This window comes from Myotis brandtii, unplaced genomic scaffold (assembly GCF_000412655.1).
Source record: "Myotis brandtii unplaced genomic scaffold, ASM41265v1 scaffold193, whole genome shotgun sequence".
Lineage (NCBI taxonomy): Eukaryota > Metazoa > Chordata > Mammalia > Chiroptera > Vespertilionidae > Myotis > Myotis brandtii.
This window is the reverse complement of record NW_005357191.1, coordinates 215,130-231,711: the sequence shown is the minus strand read 5'-3', so window position 1 is coordinate 231,711 and position 16,582 is coordinate 215,130. Positions and strand designations below refer to the sequence as shown.

At 41.0% G+C, this 16,582-nt stretch overlaps 1 protein-coding gene across 1 annotated transcript; it reads right to left on the bottom strand.

Annotated features, from left to right (window-relative positions):
- Window positions 1-5,344: 5,344 nt before the first annotated feature.
- LOC102251402 (olfactory receptor 2W3) lies at window positions 5,345-6,289 on the bottom strand. Its single transcript, XM_005864896.1, has one exon. The coding sequence runs from the start codon at window positions 6,287-6,289 to the stop codon at window positions 5,345-5,347; it is 945 nt and encodes a 314-aa protein (XP_005864958.1).
- Window positions 6,290-16,582: the final 10,293 nt, after the last annotated feature.

Below are 16,582 nucleotides of genomic sequence, written 5' to 3'. Positions count from 1 at the left end.
TTATAAACAAGATGAAATAAAGAGATATATAGTGCTACGAGAGGATCATTTCATAGTTTCATTCAGAGGTAAAAACATCGGTTCATGTGTCTTTGCAATAAATTTTAAAAGGAAATTTAATATTAAAGCTTGAACAATTCAGAAATAACTGTCATGAAGTTACACGCTTTGCATTGCAGTTCCCCTTCAGTGATTTCCTACACACTTTTATAGAGAGTTGATTCTATGGCAGTATAGTTCCAAGAACCAGTTCCATTTGCCATGAATTTAGTGGTTACAAGTAAATCATGGTGAACCCTATGCAGTCCAAAATTTTGAGGAAGCATAATTGTTAAAAACAAGCTTTCAGTAGTTCTACCTTGTCATGGTCCCTTCAGAAACAACTTTGAGGTTAAGGAATGAAAGATTCTAGTTAGATTCAGGTGATTTCAGACATTCACATGGTGAAAACAGATGCCCCTCATGAGTGATCCAGAACAAAAGCAAGAAAACTGAAGAGTATGGAATGTGCAGAACACTTGTGGTATTTCCTCATCCTTGTAACTGTGAATAGATATGTGCAGCAACACTCAACCGAGGAAAGTATTACTATTAAGGGTTCAAATCCATAAGGATCAAGGCTTGGGTCATATCTCTAGAAAAGTCACCAAATCTGCTGATGGGATAGCTGAAGGTGAAGGTTATTTAGAGTGGACAGTGGAGGAGGGAGAGGATAAATACCAGTTGAGGTCCGCAATGAATAATAGTGACAGAAGCTGAGCTTTATCCCACTATTTTCCTTTTCTGAGTTTGCCTTTAGGCCAGTGATGGTGAACCTTTTGAGCTCGGCGTGTCAGCATTTTGAAAAACCCTAACTTAACGCTGGTGCCGTGTCACATATAGAAATTTTTTGATATTTGCAACCATAGTAAAACAAAGACTTATATTTTTGATATTTATTTTATATATTTAAATGCCATTTAACAAAGAAAAATCAACCAAAAAAATGAGTTCGCATGTCACCTCTGACACGCGTGTCATAGGTTTGCCATCACTGCTTTAGGAAGAAGAATCCATGAGAATCAGGGAGGAGATATCTTCAGACCTAGATGAAGTAAATCTACATGACACAAAGAGCCAATTTAGAGGGCCTGAGGCTGTTTTCTGGGAGCACAGGCTCAGGCAAAATCAGCTTTGCTCTGTGTTAGACCCAGTGAGGTGACTCTCTTACGCAATTGTACAGCAACTACCTTTATTATGACCCGTGAGGCATCAGTTGTCAGAGGCAATAAAGACAAGAGGCCCAAAACGGACTCGCTTATGCTTAGCCCACATCAGCAAACCACGAAGTAGCTACAGTTTTGAAATGAAATGTTAAACCAGGCGACCAGAAATCGCCTAATCAGCACAAGTGGGATAAATCTCAGCCTCTGTCACTGTTATTCTGTTTTGCCCCTGCTTTACCCAAAAGGAAAGCAACCTTGCATTAACCAACTCACTTTGCCTCATATGACTTCCTTGTTCCTGCCCCCTCTGCCTAGAAAAGCCTTTCATTTTGTACAGCGTTAAACAAGCACTTAGCTTCCATTGCCAAAAGGCTTTTCTGAAAGAAAGCGTTCATAGAGCCACGTGATGGCCAGGAAAGGACCAGGTTTTGGATCATGACATCTTGTTAGAAATAAGGCGAGCCCCTGCCCCCCCCAATTCAGGGGTCCTGGTAGAACACAAAACATACTTGGGAGCCAGGCAGCAAGGCAAATAACTTTTTAAAAAATATATTTTATTGATTTTTTACAGAGAGGAAGGGAGAGGGATAGAGAGTTAGAAACATTGATGAGAGAGAAACACCGATCAGCTGCCTCCTGCACACTCCCTACTGGGTATGTGCCTGCAACCAAGGTACATGCCCTTGACCGGAATTGAACCTGGGACCCTTGAGTCCTCTGGCCGACGCCCTATCCACTGAGCCAAACCGGTTAGGGCAAGGCAAATATCTTTACTTCTACATAGAAGGGTGCGCACACATGGTCTGGAAGCAGGTGGTCTGCTCGGCTTTATAATCCCTGATGCATGTGACCTGTTCCTCACTCTTGATTGGAGCTCAGGTGCACAGTCTTTCCCGATTGGCTAATTCAAAGGGAGGGGTTGGCCTTTGCCATTTCAAGATGTGGCCCCCAGGGGAGCTGCAACATGGTGGCTGCCAAGTTACGCAGTCCAAAATGGCGGCTGTCTAAACTGCTCTTTGACAGAAAAGATGACTTGTTTCTTCTCACAGTCTGGACCACAGGTAGCAGCACTAGGTGGAGTAGGTGACATGTCCACCACCATGGAGTTGATGGGCACTTTTACACATTATGTTTGGGGGGGGAAGAAAGATGTAAGTTGTTATGAAATAATTTATATTGGCTACAGACAAGGTGGGCTGGATAAGGTAAGGCAGGGGCATTTTAGGATAGGTGCATAATCCATAAAGAAGAAATATTTACTACTTTGGATTGGTTACAGGCAACAGTCCTGAAAGTCCATGCACAGTAGGGTACGGTGGTGTCTAGTGGTCACTAGGATTTGCCTGGAGGTTGAGTCAAAGCTTCAACCAACACTCAGGGATGTGAGCAGTCTTGTCAGTTAGCCCCCAGATATTAACTGGTTAATTATTGCTGTCTCTTTCTCTCACGCTGGCTGCTGTAATTTAATTTAGAACGTCTTAGAATGTTTTTCTTGTCACTTGATTCTCTCCAGGGCATTTTTCCAGAAGTTGGAGCACTGGCAACTTTAGAGCCCACGGGGCTGCTCCTAGGGTTCACTCAGGACACTCAGTGCATTCTCTCCAAGGAGAGGAGGTGTGTGGAGAAGCACTGGGAGCACCGCCTCAATTCTCTAGGACAGTGGTTCTCAACCTTCTTGCCCTTTAAATACAGTTCCTCATGTTGTGACCCAACCATAAAATTATTTTCGTTGCTACTTCATAACTGTCATGTTGCTACTGTTATGAATCGTAATGTAAATATCTGATATGCAGGATGGTCTTAGGCGACCCCTGTGAAAGGGTCGCTTGACCGCCAAAGGGGTCGCAACCCACAGGTTGAGAACCGCTGCTCTAGGAAATCTAGGAAGTCTTAGTTGGCTGGGTACCATGGTGGAGTTTCATAGCATAAGGGAGGGAAACGCTAACTTCCACACAGATAACTCTCACTTCCTCATTTGCCATCTGCCCATCTACAGCATGACCTCCTTAAAACAGTGATTTTGAATAGTCACCCTGGGGTTCCCTTGAAGTACAGGACTCCCCCTTCCAGTGGGCTCTGGTTTGTCCACAGTTAAATGACCCCAATGAGTCTGGTGGTCTTTGAAATGAAATGAGGGGAGGGAGTGAGGAGGTGAGACAGGGAAGGTGGAAATTCAGGCCCATCATGGAGAGGGGGCTTGAAGCTGAGGGGACTGAGGACAGAGGTAACAGCATCCCTCAGTCAGGCTCTCCTCATTACCTCCCTATTTTGATTCCCCTTAGTCACTGAATTGTGCCTCAGCTTTCTCCAGAATGTGTCTGTCCTCCAAGGCCTCAGAGAGAATAGTGGATGTATTTCCTATGGCCTTCGATTGTGTCTGAAAGGGCATCCCTGGAAGGTTGCAGGAATGCAGAATCGTAGACCTCCTAATCTCTACTGGATTAGAGCCTGTGTTTTAATACAACCCCAGGTCATGAATTCATACATTAAGTGGAAAGCCCTTGACAGGGTTCAGGACATGCTACCCCAAAACATGGCACTTTGGCATATTGAATATTTCAAGGTGAAGTATTTGTGAAGCAACAGGTACAAGAAGGACTTCTCACCTTTATCCAAAGCAGATCATAACCCTCTTGTGAGAGGTGCACTATTTATTCCTGGATGAAAGGAGCATCCTTATTTCCAAGACAGAGACACCAAGAGGAACCCAAACACACAGGCCTTGCTAATTTCCCTCACATATTACATTCAGCTCGAACCTTCTTTATCCCATTGTGTTTTTCCACCACTATTTGCTCTTCATCAAATCTGGCATAAAAACCATTTCTTGGGGTCTTCATTTCCTCAATAAGCTTCCCGTGTCACATAAAACTTCTATTGTATCAATTGGTATGCTTTTTCCTGTTAATCTTTCCTGATTTAATTTTTTAAAAATATATTTTATTGATTTTTTACAGAGAGGAAGGGAGAGGGATAGAGAGTTAGAAACACCCATGAGAGAGAAGTATCAATCAGCTGCCTCCTGCACACTCCCACTGGGGATGTGCCCGCAACCAAGGTACATGCCCTTGACTGGAATTGAACCTGGGACCCTTCAGTCCCCAGGCCAACACTCTATCCAGTGAGCCAAATTGGCTAGGGCTTTCCTGGTTTAATTTTGAGACCCAACAGGCATCCTAAAAGGGTCCAGGAAAACTTTTTCCTCCTCTATACTCTGGTCTGTGTTACGCAAGGAATGGGAGCAAATCATGCTCTTTAGTTCCAAAGGGTCTGTGATACTAATCTTTAAATGAGTAAGGATTTTGCTCTTTGAAAATTCATGTAGCAATGGAAACAGCAGGAGTTGGGAGTCAGACAGAACCTGCAGCATATCTCTGGTTTGGTTCTAATTGAGCAAATGATTAAACCTTAAAGCTTCGTGAATGGCATGGGCAAAAATGAATAATGAAAATCATGTTGACCTCCAACAAATGCAGAGAAGATTCGATAAATTAAGAGCAACTGCCTCATAGCAGGAACTTAATAAATATTAAGTCCTTCTCACTAATAAAATAAATATATACCTGAGAAATAATCATGTTCTAATATTTAAATGATCCACCTATCATGTTGTAGATTACCTTCTTGGTTTACCCAGAATCTTACTCTAGACTTTGGGTGCAAACGGTAGAAAAGAATCTTGATTCTATGAAAGACGTTGGATGTGAATTTGGGAACAGAGAACACCCAACTTGCTGAATTCCCACATTTGATGGCTGTCAGTTAAGAAAGTAATCAAACGGCGATTGTTTTGACTAAAATACACAGAAAGTTGCTGAACAATTAACACAAAAACAACAACAGAAGCAAAACTGGTTAAGAAAGGCAGTTTCCTACTTGGAAGGCTGGTAGAAGCTGTGGAAACTCATCTTTATAACTATTAATTTCATGTCGAGGGTTTTTTTGCATGATATGTGTTGTGCAGTTACGCATTAAAACATATAATGTTGGAATGGATACAGCTTATGGAAGTCCAGGAAAAGGCATACACTGTGGGAAGTACAGGTCCAGACCAGGTCTACTGAATGGTCCCAAATGCCATCCTGGCTTCTGAAGGAGTTGACGGCCAGGCTGGAGATACCCACCTCTCCTATTCACCCTTACTCCTTTTCCACCTCTCTGTCACCTAGCAGCAGCCTCCTCAGTGCCCCCTTCACCTCTCTGTTTCGGAGGGTGTAGATCAGGGGGTTCAGGAGCGGGGTGACAATGTTGTAGAGGAGGGTGAGGAACTTGCCCTGGTTCTGGGAAGAGTTGTGCCCCGGCTGCATGTACATATAGATGATGTTTCCATAGAACAGTGAGACCACGGTGAGATGGGAGCCGCAGGTGTTAAAGGCCTTTTTCCTCCCGGATGCTGACCGTATTTGTAACACAGCCCTTACGATGTAGCCATAGGAGACCAGGATAAACACCAGGGGTGACAGCACAATGCCCACTGCCAGAACAAAGACAGTGCCCTCAATCACAGCTGTATTGACACAGGCCATCCGGATCAGAGCAGGCATCTCACACAAGAAGTGGTCCACACTGCGGTGCCCACAGCGTGGTAAGTGCAGGGTGACCGGGGACATGGCCAGGGAGTTGGCCACACCACAGCCCCAGGCCAGCGACACTAAGCCCATGCAGAGGCGAGGTTTCATAATTACCATGTAGTGCAGGGGATTGCAGACTGCAACAAACCGGTCATATGCCATGACGGCCAGCAGCAAACACTCTACGCCACCCAGACCCAGGAAGAGAAATAGCTGGATGGCACAGCCTGTGTAGCTGATGGTCTTGTCATGCCCACTGAGATTATAGAGTAGCTGGGGGATGGAGCTGGTGGTGAAACTGAGGTCCAGGAAGGAGAGGTGGGTGAGGAAGAAGTACATGGGGGTGTGGAGGTGGGAGTCCAGCCGGGACACCAGAATAATGGTGGTGTTGCCCACAATGGTCAGGAGATATGCAATCAGGATGACCACAAAGAGGATCTTCTCCAAATGGGGGTGGTCAGAAAATCCCAAAAGGATGAAATTTTCCTGGGCACTACCATTGGTCACATCCATCTCTACTGCACCTGAAGAAGAATAGCAATACCAGTAATGGTCACAGACAATACAAGGCAGCACTTACTATGAACCAGGGATCCTCTATGCTTTTTACAGTTATTTGCGGGAAGCCACAGCTTGCCAATACTGTCAGTGCACCAAGGAACGCGGAAGGCTGGTGGACCTTGGGCATTAGCAGGGGCTGATGCTAAGCACTGATTGTTCCTGTTGAGGTAGTGGTGGCTCAAGGCAATTCCCTAACCTGATAATCCTTTTACTGTTTACCAAACTTTACCTTTGATATGCCTGTATGCATTGCTAAAGGGCAAATGTGTATTCAAGTAAATAAAAAGCAGACCGGCCAAAGGTTAGTGTGCTCTTCATGAAAGAGACACCACCTGGCCCCTACCCCTTAATAATTCATATTTCTTGTCTAGTGTTTTCATTTGTGCGTCAGCCCCTCCTTCAGATCCTGAACCCAACCATTCAGGTCGCGTCAGTTATTTACTCATTTAACTCCAACAACAGTGATATGGAGTTGACAGTCTTATTATCCCACATTTACAGAAAAGGAAACTGAGGCAGATGTATTTTAAGCAAATGATCATATTCTAGAAAAGGCAGCACTTATTTGAACCAAGGAAATTGGGCTCAGAGTCTTCGTCCTGCACTGCTGGCACCGCTTGTCATTTTAATGACAGAAGTTAGTCCTGTCATGGCTCAGCCACTGATTTTTCTTGAAACACAATTTCCTGAGCTCCCGCTAAAACCTCAAAGGCCCAAAATGGAATCCCAGAATAATGAATTAATCATATGTAGAAAATATCCATTATATGCAGAATATTTTATTTGTTCTTTAACTCAAGGACACACCTCATTCATTTGACCATTATTCTTGGGGTAATTTTAAAGTACCCAAATAAATAAATAATATATGAGATAACTGAATATTACTAAAGCAACATACACATAAATTAACATCTCTCTCTCTCTCAATTTAGTCTGATTTTTAAGAAATCGAGTATATATATTTTTTTCTTCCAAAGCACTATATGCTGCTTGAGAAAAATAAGACCACAACAGGTAATGCAACTTTAATGCAATAATGTACATACATGTGCAGAAACCTCTATCATATTGCAATGCTAAGAGTTTATCACATTCAAACAAAGCATGTTTGAAGACCTAGAGCACCAGTCATACAGACAACATAGAGGAATCGATTTAACACGTCTTGTGCTACATCCCCAACCCACTGCTACAGTCCCTTAGCCAACAAGATACAATTAGGAGATCACAGAAAGCTCTTTACCTTTTATAGTTTTCTCATCTAAAATGGTAATCATCAAGCTACCTTATTTATTTTATAGATATTTTGATATTTTTAAATTTAATAGTTGGTAAATATGGAAGTATGTTGCATAAAGCTTATGTGTCATATACGCAGGAAATGGGAAACTACGCCCATGTGACTAGGCAGAGAAATTCTATATTTAACATATATTCAAACACACTTTGGAATATAATAAACCATGGTAAATGGGGGGCATTTGGAGTTGGGGAGTGTGAATCACTCATTCACTGCTTTCACCAAAACAAATAACAAATCAAATATTTAAACATTAAATATAACTATTATAATAAAGCACAAAAGTTGTTTCCTGATCATTTTGAATTTAGATAGGTCTCACTAGGCAAATTGCAATTCTCAAAAGCAATAAAGCAAAATATAACTAAATTTGCATATTTTTAATAATGCTATAAGAAACACCACTAAAAATATAAAGAATAATAAAAATACTAGCGTATTCAACATGACAATTGAAAGGCTACCTTTTTAATAATATTTTCAAAAAATTGGCAAGAAAATAATGAAACATTTTTTAAATATTGAAGACTGAAGAATTTAAACTCCCAAAATATGTGCCTATGATGATAGACGACAGGAAACAGGACCATGTTTTTCAGAGCAGGCCCATGTTTTGCATCTTTCTAGCTAAGAGTGACACCTCTCCATCACACCCACAGCTGATAATAACCTTTTCAATGCTCTTCCTTTTTAAAAAAAAAAAAATGAAACACATCTCAGGTCTCATTTCCTCACATGCACTTGACAAACTTCAGTCTTTCTTAACAAAACAAACTCTAGTCCCAACATAAAAAAATAATAACTTTTATTTTGTGTTCTTTTATACTTTATCTCTTCAGCACTTTTATATCTCATCTTTAAAAAAATAATTTTGCACTAGTAAGTTTGATTTGTTTTAATTAAGTAACATAAGTTGTGATGTTATGTGTTTGTGTATAGATTTGTGTCTAAGGTGTATGTCATAATCCACACATTTTCCAATAGCAAAGGACACATTCCTAATTTTCTATTCCTTTGAGACATTCTATATGGCTTTTTAAATTGTTGACAGTATTACAGATGTCCCCCAGTTTTCCTCCCCATCCGCCCCCCTCCTCCCAGCACCCGCCCCGTTCCAGGCTTTCACCACAGTATTGTTTGTGCCCATTGCTTAAATTCTTTGGTAAATCTCTTCCCATCCTCCTCACCCACCGAGGTTTGTTCCATGTATCCTCTGGATCTATTTTGTTGGTCAGTTTATTATGTTCATTAGATTCCACGAATAAGTGAGATCATGTGATATTTGTCTTTCTCTGGCTGGCTTATTCACTCAGCATGATATTCCCCAGGTCCATCCACGCTGTTGTAAAGGGTAAAAAATCCTTCTTTTTTTTTACAGTTGATAGTTTATATATATGGCTTTTTAATTTAACCAACCAATAGAGAAGTGCAATTTATAAATTGAGTTCCTCAATCCAGAAATCTACTCACAGTATTTACTTCTGTGCTACCAGGTTCCATTAAAAATCAGAAGTCGGAAGGTGCAGATCTAGCTGGGGGACCTCCATGCACGGGATGTCTTCTCCTCTCCTGGGTTCAGGCAGTTGCTCTACCAGGTGTAACTGCACATGTGGAGAAAAAAAGGCACCTCTCCTGGCTGTAGCCCATGGCTCTGTAAATGCAATGGACCATGATGATTGTGCAGGTGTAAGGCAATGAGCCCCAGTGATGCTGTTTTCCTGAAAAAAGAATGGAGAGAGACCCTGACGGTGATCTGGGGTCATCCACAGCCCCACGCTCCAGGGAAACTTCTGGACCCATAGGGCTCATTAGTACATACACTGAGGTGTGCCGTGGGCATGCATCACAACAAATCCCATAGGCTCCAGGCAGAAAATGAGGACCATGAGAATTTGTCCCTTGATATATCAAGGATTTATTACTTCATGAGAGCAAAGTTGGGACTCAAGCCACTGCTGGGCCATTTGTTCCCTTGCCCTGCTCCCAAGAATTATGATATGTTTAAAAATCAATTGAGGTATAGTTGGTCCCATCCTACCTGGAACAGGATCATAGTTTGTGTTTTTTTCCTCTTTAGATCTACTGAAAATAAAGAAGTGTTTGACATTTTTTTACTAAGAATTTTATGCATAAAAAATGAATAACCCATTGTCCTAGATAGTGGAAAAAATTTTATGGGCACATTGATTAATATTATTTCTAATTTAAGGAACCAACAGGGTGAACTATTTAATTTAATTTACTTATTTAGCTTTATTTGGGGATTTGAAAGGAAGATGTCATCATATGTCAGTTCAAACTTTTTTATTTCTATTTACTTTATTTCTTTTTATAATAAATTTACTGGGTGAAATTGGTTAATAAAATTATATAGGTTTCAGGTGTACAATTCTATAATGCATCATCTCTATATTGTATTGTGTGTTCACCACCCCAAGTCAAGTCTCCTTCCTTCACCATTTATCCCCCTTTTACCCTTTCTACCTCCCCCCACCCTTTCCCCTCTGGTAGTCACCATGCTGTCGTTTGTGTCTATGAGGGTTTGTTTTGTTTTGCTTAATCCCTCCAGTTTCAAAAACTGACTAGGGAGAAGTGGAGAAAATATCATAAACCCATGATTTATTATATTGTGTACATATGACCGTGGGTTTTTTTAAATAAATATTTTTTATTGATTTCAGAGAGGAAGGGAGAGGGAGAGAGAGATAGAAACATTAATGATGAGAGAGAATCATTGATCGGCTGCCTCCTGCATGCCCCACACTGGGGATTGAGCTCGCAACCCGTGCATGTGCCTTTGACCGGAATCAAACCCAGGACCTTTCAGTCTGTAGGCCAATGCTCCATCCACTGAGCCAAACTGGCCAGGGCTATGACCGTGTTTTAATGCTCTTACAGAGGCAACTATGATATCACAAGGCTGAAAATTTAAATAATAATAAAGTAAGTAAATGAATAATAATTGAGTCCTTGCACTCAGCCAGGCAACATCAGAGCAAAATCATACTTTTTTGAGTCAACTGACTAAGGAATATGTCAAAATAATTATTTGGGTGCTTGTGAATAGATACAGGCACAAACTCAGGATGTGAAGAGAATGCTCCATGCAGGAGAGTGTAGAACTGTAGATGTGTAGCACGTGCAGCCCTCCTCCATCCTGCCCTCTTCCTGGTACAATGGAAGAGCTGCTCCCCAGAAACGTGAACGCAGGGCCAGTGCTAGGAGAACAGATGGCTTTAATAAATCCCAGTGTCTCCATTTCTCTGCCCTTGGGGACTGAAGAGTTTAAATTACTACTCTGAATTTGCTCAGTTCCTTCTACTGGCGAATAAAGCTATTTTACTTCCTGCTCCCACCAGCTCCACATATCACCACCCTCCCAGTTCTCATCATTTAGGGCCTTCCCACATGCTAGAATAATTAGCAATTTAGTTACATCACTTGACCAAACAGTCACCCCATTGTGGGGTGAAGGTGGGTAAATGATCAAAGTAGTTATTTAAATAAATCATCCAGTTTCTGATAAACTGTAGACATAGAAACTAGAATCTAATGTTAGGGGGTGACTTTTTAATCATTCCTTATTAATTTAGCTATTCTTTATAATAATGTGGGCTAGAAAAAAGGCCAATGTATAATCACAGAGAGATGCACAATAGTAGGAAGTGAAGACAAGGAGAGCAGACCCAAGGCACCCTGTGGGGAGAGGAGTTGGCACTATTGTGCAGTTCAGATGAAGAGGGACACATGGAACATAACTCAATTTTTTTAAAAAAAGGTTTTAGTCCATAGAATTTTATAAAATGTTACCCATATTTCTAGCAAGTATAAGACAGGTGTCATGTGTCATGTGTATGAGGCAAAGCGGGATTTCGAGGTGTCATTGTGTTGTCACAGAAATTAAAGCTATAGGAGGCTCCGTAGGACCATGCCTATCACTAGATTCCATCACCTCTGCAAACTCAGTCTTCTATTCAAATTTCCTCTACACATAAAAATTGATTTTACTCATTTAGCACTTGACATTAAACTTTATTGGCCAGTGATTGGTTATAAATAATAATAATATCACTTTAGAATACTACATTTCCCACAAAACACTGTCAGCTCCATCATTTATTTCTGCAACCCCAGCAAGACAATCATTTATTTGTTCAGTAAGTGTGCAGTGAATGACACCAAGGACAAACCAGTGTTTGAGGTGCTTAGGCGATATTGAACATATTGCTGTCAACAGACAAAGACCCCTCCCACAGAGTGCTTACATTCTACCAAAAAAAAAAAAGACAAAAGCAACAGAACAAAAATGAACTAATAAATACGACAGCAATGCAACACATTGGAAGTTGATAAATAATATATTGGAAAAATATATTACTTTCCAATATATTATTGGTGAAGGGCACTGGAAGGGTGGGCCCAGAGTGGACAAGGGCTGTATAGTCCTCACTGAGAATCTGAGTTTGAGCAGGATTTAAGGTTTAAATGGAATAAGTAAAGGAGACATCAGGGAAAAGGGAATTGCAGGTAGAAGACACAGCTGGGAGAAAGGCCTGATGGTGGAATGTGGCCAGCAAGGGAGGCCAGTGTACTTCTATCTTGGGCACTAAAAGGATGAGCCAAGCTGCAGCATTAAGAATAGATGTGAGAATGGCCAGAATACAGCCAGGATTATAATGTTAGGAAACTGATGCAGCAACCCCAAGGGAGTGGAGGGAGTTCAGGCCATGGATGCAGAAGGCAGAGATAGGGCTGGCAGAGCTCTGGTGATGCTGTGAAGGGAAAGCTGACAGCATTTGCTGACGAACTGAACGTGAGCCAGTGAAGTCAAGAGTGGAATCCCCAGATTTTTTACCTGGGCATTTGAAAGAATGTAGAATGTAGTTGTCACCCACTTAGATGTAGAAGCCTGTGTGTGTGTGTGTGTGTGTGTGTGTGTGTGTGTGTGTGTGTGTGTTCACTAGGCAAGGAGTTGGGGTAAAACTTTAGGGTAAAGTGTTAGGTATGTTGACTTTAACGTGTATTTTGATGACAAGTGGAGAGTTGAGTAGAGAAGTCTGCATTCAGGAGAAAAGATGGAGGAGAAAGTAGAAGGATAATCAGGAAATGGATGTGGATTTAGAGCATTTTACTGGTAATGAATCAGAATTACAGAAAAAACATTAGAGACCTTTTAGGAATTGGGAAGGGAAGAAGGGCAGTCATACCAGGAGATGCACAAAGTTTTTGTTGTTGTTGTTTTTAACAGATATTTCTTTTTTATTTTATTTTTATTGAATTTTATTAGGGTGACACTGGTTAATAAAATTATATAGTATACAATTCTATAATTTATTAGCTATACATTGTATTGTGGGTTCAGGGATTTCTGATGTTCGGAAATCATAATATGTAAGATTATATTTAGCAATTAGGGTAACTCAGCTCATGGTAATTGGCATATGTATAGTTACAATTTGCATTCCAGCTACTTACTAGTAAACTTAGATATCCTTGATCAGGTTGAACATACTGTGAGTAGAAGATCTCTTTTTCCAAGAAATAAGATGGAGAGAGTCTTTAGAGAATGGCCTCATTGAATTGGTTACTTAGTTTCCTCCGGATTTTGTGATTTCCCCAGTTCTTCCGTAATTCCTCAGTGCTCTGGCCATTTTCTGGTAAGTCACGGTCTTTTCTTTTGCCCCAAAGTTGGGCAAGTTTTTTTTGTTTGTTTTTTGATACAAACTGAAAGATGCCTTTGGTTTTATCTATCCACTGAATACAAGATGCCATCTCGGGATTACACAGAGATTCATGAAGGTATTCAAATAGTCAGAGCTTCTTCCTGCCTTTTCCTCCCTTTTGCTGGAGAACAGGAGGTTGTACCAGCTGGTTTTCAGGGATGTTCTGCAGAGATGGATGAATATTCCCTTCAAGACAGAGGTCCACAGGAAGGTTCATTGCTGTTTTCCAGTTATAGACAGGTTGCTCTGGAGGCAGCGCACCATAGTAGCTGGGATTTCCTCGGACATGAGAACAGTGGTTGATGAAATGCACGCAGTCTTAGCGATCTGGTGGGTACTGAAGATCTCCAGTTGAATGTTGCCTCAGTACGTCAAAAGCATCTTCAAATGCTTGGCCCAGCCTATCTTGTTCGACACAAGCCCTACTTCTTATTAACTTGGCAATTCTGTAAACTGCTTGAAGTTGCTGCATTTGCCGAGGGCATCCATTTTCTTCTTTGGCTTGAAGGTTTCTTTGCGATGGTTTCCAGTGGCTCTGATAGACACTATGGGTGCTCCGTTCACCTATGAATGTTTCATTCTCAGCCCATCCATCTTACCTGTTCTTCAGAATCCAATCTAGCATCCACAGGTACCAGGTGGAAATCACCTGCTCCTCTGAAACACGAGCCTGCATCACCCTCTGCACAAGTTTTGTGGTTCTTGGAATGCAAGGGATGAAGAAAGACTTAAGTTGGTTTAATAATAAAATAAATCATTATAAAATGCACAATGAGATGACAAGATTTAAGGGCGACAGTGGAGACCAGACTCTGGCTTTTGAGGCTGAGGTGGAATTTCTGGGACTCCCTTTGAATTGGTAGTAGGTCTATGCTGGTGATCTCCTTCCAGCCCATTAGGCTTCCTTGTCTGATGGGTAGAGCACCCAAGAATGTGGGATCTCAGACCAATGATTCTGCACTGCCCCATCCCCATGAAGGTGCTGTGCTGCTGAATGTATGTTCTCTATCATGACTCCTGTCTCCCAGTACTGGCTTTCCCATGACTCAAGCACTCAGGTGATAACCCCTGATGATGGGGAGGTGTGGGCTGAGACCCAGAGCATGTGGCTCTCCCCCATGCAGATTATGTGTGGACAGACCTAGCGTGTGCAGGGTCTTTAAATTGCAACAAGACAGATGTAAGGGTATGTTATTGTCAACTCTGTGTGAATTATGTTTTGTTGTTAATCCTCACCCAAGGATATATTTCCATTTATCTGTTTTTAGAGAGAGTGGAAGAGAGAGGGAAATACAGAGAGAAACGTCAATGTGAGAGAAACACATTTATTGGTTGCCTCTTGCACGTGCCCTGACCAGCGCCTGGGCTGGGGAGGAGCCTGCAACTGAGGTACGTGCCCTTGACTGGAATTGAACCCAGGACTTTGGTCTACAGGCCGATGCTCTATTCACTGAGCCAACCGGCTAGGACTGTTTGCAAATGAGAGATGGAGAGTAAAAATGTTTGCTAAATCTAACAAACGTGAATGTAGAAATCTAAGGTTAATCAAGGATTCATCAATAAGTAAAGTAAATCCATCTGAAAATAGAGTTTGAAAATAAGCTTGCTACATTTCTAAAGTTCCTCCAAATGCAAAAAGTCTAGAAAATAATGTTTCAAAGCCTAAAAAGAAAACTGTTAATAATATTATTGGAAAGTAAGTGAAAGATTTTAGTTTTAAAAAATCTTCCGGAAGACATAAACACCGTAAAATCCCAGGTCCTGGAGTTAAAGAGGAGGATTGAAGTTTTGGCAAAATTACTAACATAACATAATGTTAAGAAAATTTGAATTAATAATTTTAGCATCTAAACATTTAGCATTTAACAATTGGTTAGCAATTATTTATTAGATACAGATACATAAAAACATAGTGGCAAAGTTAGCCTTCAATGACAAACACTTTTTTTGGAACATACAGAATATACTTCAAAAATAAGCCAATTATTCTTATTTCTTCATCATCATTATCATCTTTACATTGAATTTAAGTATCAAAGTTGAATTTTAACTAATCATATCAATCATGATCTTAAATACTTACCATAACATTGTGAAGTCAATATCATTGTTCCACGTACAGACACTGTGTTAAGTAACTGATACTGAGGGGTTATATGTTTGAGCTCTTATAACTAGTAAAGGGCTAGGTCAAAGAACTAGTTAAATCAGAATTCTGAGAAATTCCTATTCTAAAATATATTCCAAAAATGAAGGAAAAAATTGCAATCCCAGAGGATATGGTGTGGGTTTCTGTGATATTAGATTCGGAGGAAAGAATTTCATAATCTTCAAAAACCAGTCCCAGACTGTAAATCTTGAAGAGCTCTTATAACTAGTAAAGGGCTAGGTCAAAGAACTAGTTAAATCAGAATTCTGAGAAATTCCTATTCTAAAATATATTCCAAAAATGAAGGAAAAAATTGCAATCCCAGAGGATATGGTGTGGGTTTCTGTGATATTAGATTCGGAGGAAAGAATTTCATAATCTTCAAAAACCAGTCCCAGACTGTAAATCTTGAAAGTAATTAGTCATAGCAATTGTAAATATATTATATACACAACACACACACACACACACACTGAGTGGCCAGATTATTATGACCACCCCATCAGTACTTCGTTGGGCCACCTTTTGCCTTCAATACTGCGGCGATTCTTCTTGGCACTGACTCCACGAGATGTTGAAAGATGATGCGAGGAATCTGACACCATGCCTGATGAATAGCACTGTCCAGTTCTGTGAGATTTGATGGTTGTGGAACCAGCTGCCTGATGGCTCTTTTAACTTCGTCCCACAAATGCTCAATTGGATTGGGATCTGGTGCTTGTGGGGGCCACCTAAGCAAGGTAAAGTCTCCCTCATGTTCTTGAAACCACTCCTGCACAATACGAGCACCATGGCATGGCGCATTGTCTTGTTGGAAGAAGCCATCTCCATTGGGATATGCCATCAACATGATAGGATGAACTTGATCAGCAACGATACTTAGGTATGTTGTGCTATTCAGACGTTGTTCCACACGAATTAAAGGGCCCAAATCATGCCAGGAAAACATGCCCCAAACCATAACACTGCCCCCACCAGCTTGAAGGGTTGTACTCATGCATGTGGGGTGCATGCTTTCATGCTGTTTCCGCCAAATTCTCACTCTGCCATCTGCATGATGCAACTGGAAA